Source organism: Myotis davidii, unplaced genomic scaffold (genome assembly GCF_000327345.1).
Source record: "Myotis davidii unplaced genomic scaffold, ASM32734v1 scaffold168, whole genome shotgun sequence".
NCBI classification, from domain to species: Eukaryota; Metazoa; Chordata; class Mammalia; order Chiroptera; family Vespertilionidae; genus Myotis; species Myotis davidii.
Window position 1 is genome coordinate 9,497,742 of NW_006383016.1, and position 277 is coordinate 9,498,018.

Consider the following 277-nt stretch of genomic DNA (forward strand, 5'->3'; position numbering starts at 1 on the left):
TGGCTGCTCGCCTGCCCGCGGGAGAGGGGAGAGAATTCGAACGCTTCCCGGCGTCCTGGTCTCGCGCTGCCCCTCGGCGGCTAGCGTCCCTCACACAGACACCGCGTTTCCTCTCCACACTCGCCGAGAAACAGAACAGCCTCCAAGCTGGCGGGAGCCATGGTTCACATCAAGAAAGGCGAGCTGGCCCCGGAGGAAAAGGCACTGCTGGAAGTCATCGGAAAAGGTACGGGCGCTGGGCTGCGACGGAAGCGCTGCCCGCCCGGCCCGCAGGCGT

The 277-nt window shown here is 66.4% G+C and overlaps 1 protein-coding gene across 3 annotated transcripts in view; it reads left to right on the top strand.

Moving 5' to 3' along the window:
• Positions 1-6: 6 nt before the first annotated feature.
• The window catches only part of ANKMY2 (ankyrin repeat and MYND domain containing 2), a 31,779-nt gene continuing 31,508 nt past the window's right edge, over positions 7-277 (top strand). For 2 of the 3 annotated variants that reach the window (XM_006779047.2, XM_006779048.2), the window contains exon 1: positions 7-226. In XM_006779047.2, coding sequence (XP_006779110.1) covers positions 160-226 — 67 coding nt within the window. In that variant the 5' untranslated portion in view covers positions 7-159. The remainder of the gene's footprint in view (positions 227-277) is intronic. The other variant, XM_006779049.2, reaches the window with a different exon arrangement.